The 1,554-nt window shown below is 49.6% G+C and overlaps 2 protein-coding genes across 2 annotated transcripts; both read left to right on the top strand.

Annotated features, from left to right (window-relative positions):
* Positions 1-143: 143 nt before the first annotated feature.
* Positions 144-992, top strand: Pmar_PMAR014366 (J domain-containing protein, putative; the record flags this gene model as incomplete). The annotated part of the gene is made up of 4 exons (XM_002770392.1): positions 144-233; positions 285-403; positions 595-786; positions 869-992. 4 exons carry the CDS (start codon positions 144-146, stop codon positions 990-992), a joined length of 525 nt encoding a protein of 174 aa, XP_002770438.1.
* Positions 993-1,339: 347 nt separating this feature from the next.
* On the top strand, positions 1,340-1,543 carry Pmar_PMAR014365 (hypothetical protein; the record flags this gene model as incomplete). Its single annotated transcript, XM_002770389.1, has 1 exon — positions 1,340-1,543. A coding segment is annotated over one exon (204 nt), but the record flags the coding sequence as incomplete, so codon positions are not given.
* Between the last annotated feature and the right edge of the window lie 11 nt (positions 1,544-1,554).

Raw genomic sequence — 1,554 nt, 5'->3', positions numbered from 1 at the left:
TGCGATGAACGCTACGAATGCACTCATATTTGCACGCATGCCCATATTGGTGCTGCGGTGGTAGAAGTGAATCTTGCTTCGCGTCGGAACTGCAACGCGCCCGGTTTGAACACCATCGGAATAGATTTTATTTATGTTACTTGATGGTCGCAAGTACCTTGCCTGACTGTGGGGGAATGGACTTGGATGACGAGGCCTTCTACGACGCGGTGATCTCTGCCTCTGGGATGAAGGTGAAAGAAAACATCCGGACCAACTTTGTATCATCTAGGCATTCCTGACAGGATCGTCAAGATTGTTTCCGGATATTGGGTTTAACCGCTGGAGCTGGGCTGGAGGAAATCAAGACAGCATACAGACGACTAGCCAGGAGGTGGCATCCTGATAAATACGATGGCCATAGGTAATAACACAGTGGTCTTGGTCCACGGAGAGGACCACATCAACAGCCTCGAAGGGTGTCCATGGACTTCATTTGCGATGTATTCACCACCAGATAGTTGCCGCATGAGAACGATTAGTCAATAACCTCGCCTATAGTTAGTGTTGTGACTTATTGTGGACACCACTGTTATTATGATAATCTTTTCTCAGAGACGCTAACACAGTATTCCAGCACGTGAACGAGGCATATTCCGTTCTCACCAAAAAGCGTAGTACTCATTCCTACTATCCTGATGAGTACAAGAAGTCGGACTTAAGCCAATGGCTGGATCAGTCTTGGGATTGGCAGTCTCAGAGGGAGAGGCAAAATTGGGAAAAGAACGGCCGAACGGTGGTGGTCCGGTAGTTGAACCATGAGAGATCCCATCATATTGGCTTACAATTTGTAGCAGGTATCTTACTTATGATGGACAGTGGGATGTAGAGGAGTTCAAGAGAAATACCAAAGGATTGTTCTACGCACATGGGGTAAGTACGAGCATACTACAGCGGGGGGGGAGGGGCTTAATGGCCAGAGCCATCAGTCAGCCCCCGGCGGATCCGATTGAGTAGATGGCTAGACTTTCGTGTTCAATGAGGTCGAGCTGGAGTATCCAGCAACAGGGATCTTATCTCTGCATCCTCGGGGAAAAGCGACAATCGAACGTGTTATAAGTCCGTTCACTTGTGGTATTCAAGAGCTGCTTGCCCCAGTATATCGACGCTTGCACTGACGTCTCTAAACCATAAGGCTGCTATATATTCCTGGCCTTGCTTAGGTGGAGCTGGGCAAGCTGGACATCAGTGCCACCTACCTGTGGTGGAGGTTTGAGAGTGGTGTCGCTGGCTTCGAGATGGATGCTTTGACTGGTAGGGTATCTATTGATTGGCTACTGTCTACTACTACTGCTTTCAGGACTCGCACGATTGTATGCGTCTGATATAAGGAGGCTGTCGAACCTGGGTATTCGTCTGAACCAACGGTTTGAGGGCATCTTCGAGGTTGTGAAGGATCAGGAGGCAGCGGCCGAGACTTGGAATGATCGTATGCGGGAGAGGGCTCGTGCGGAGGAATCGACATCCAGTAGCTCGGGTAGTCCGAATGCTGGGGACCCTAGCAGTGAGAGCTAC

Source organism: Perkinsus marinus, assembly GCF_000006405.1.
Source record: "Perkinsus marinus ATCC 50983 genomic scaffold scf_1104296964324, whole genome shotgun sequence".
In the NCBI taxonomy this organism is placed as follows: Eukaryota; Perkinsozoa; order Perkinsida; family Perkinsidae; genus Perkinsus; species Perkinsus marinus.
This window is presented reverse-complemented; position numbering and strand designations above follow the sequence as displayed.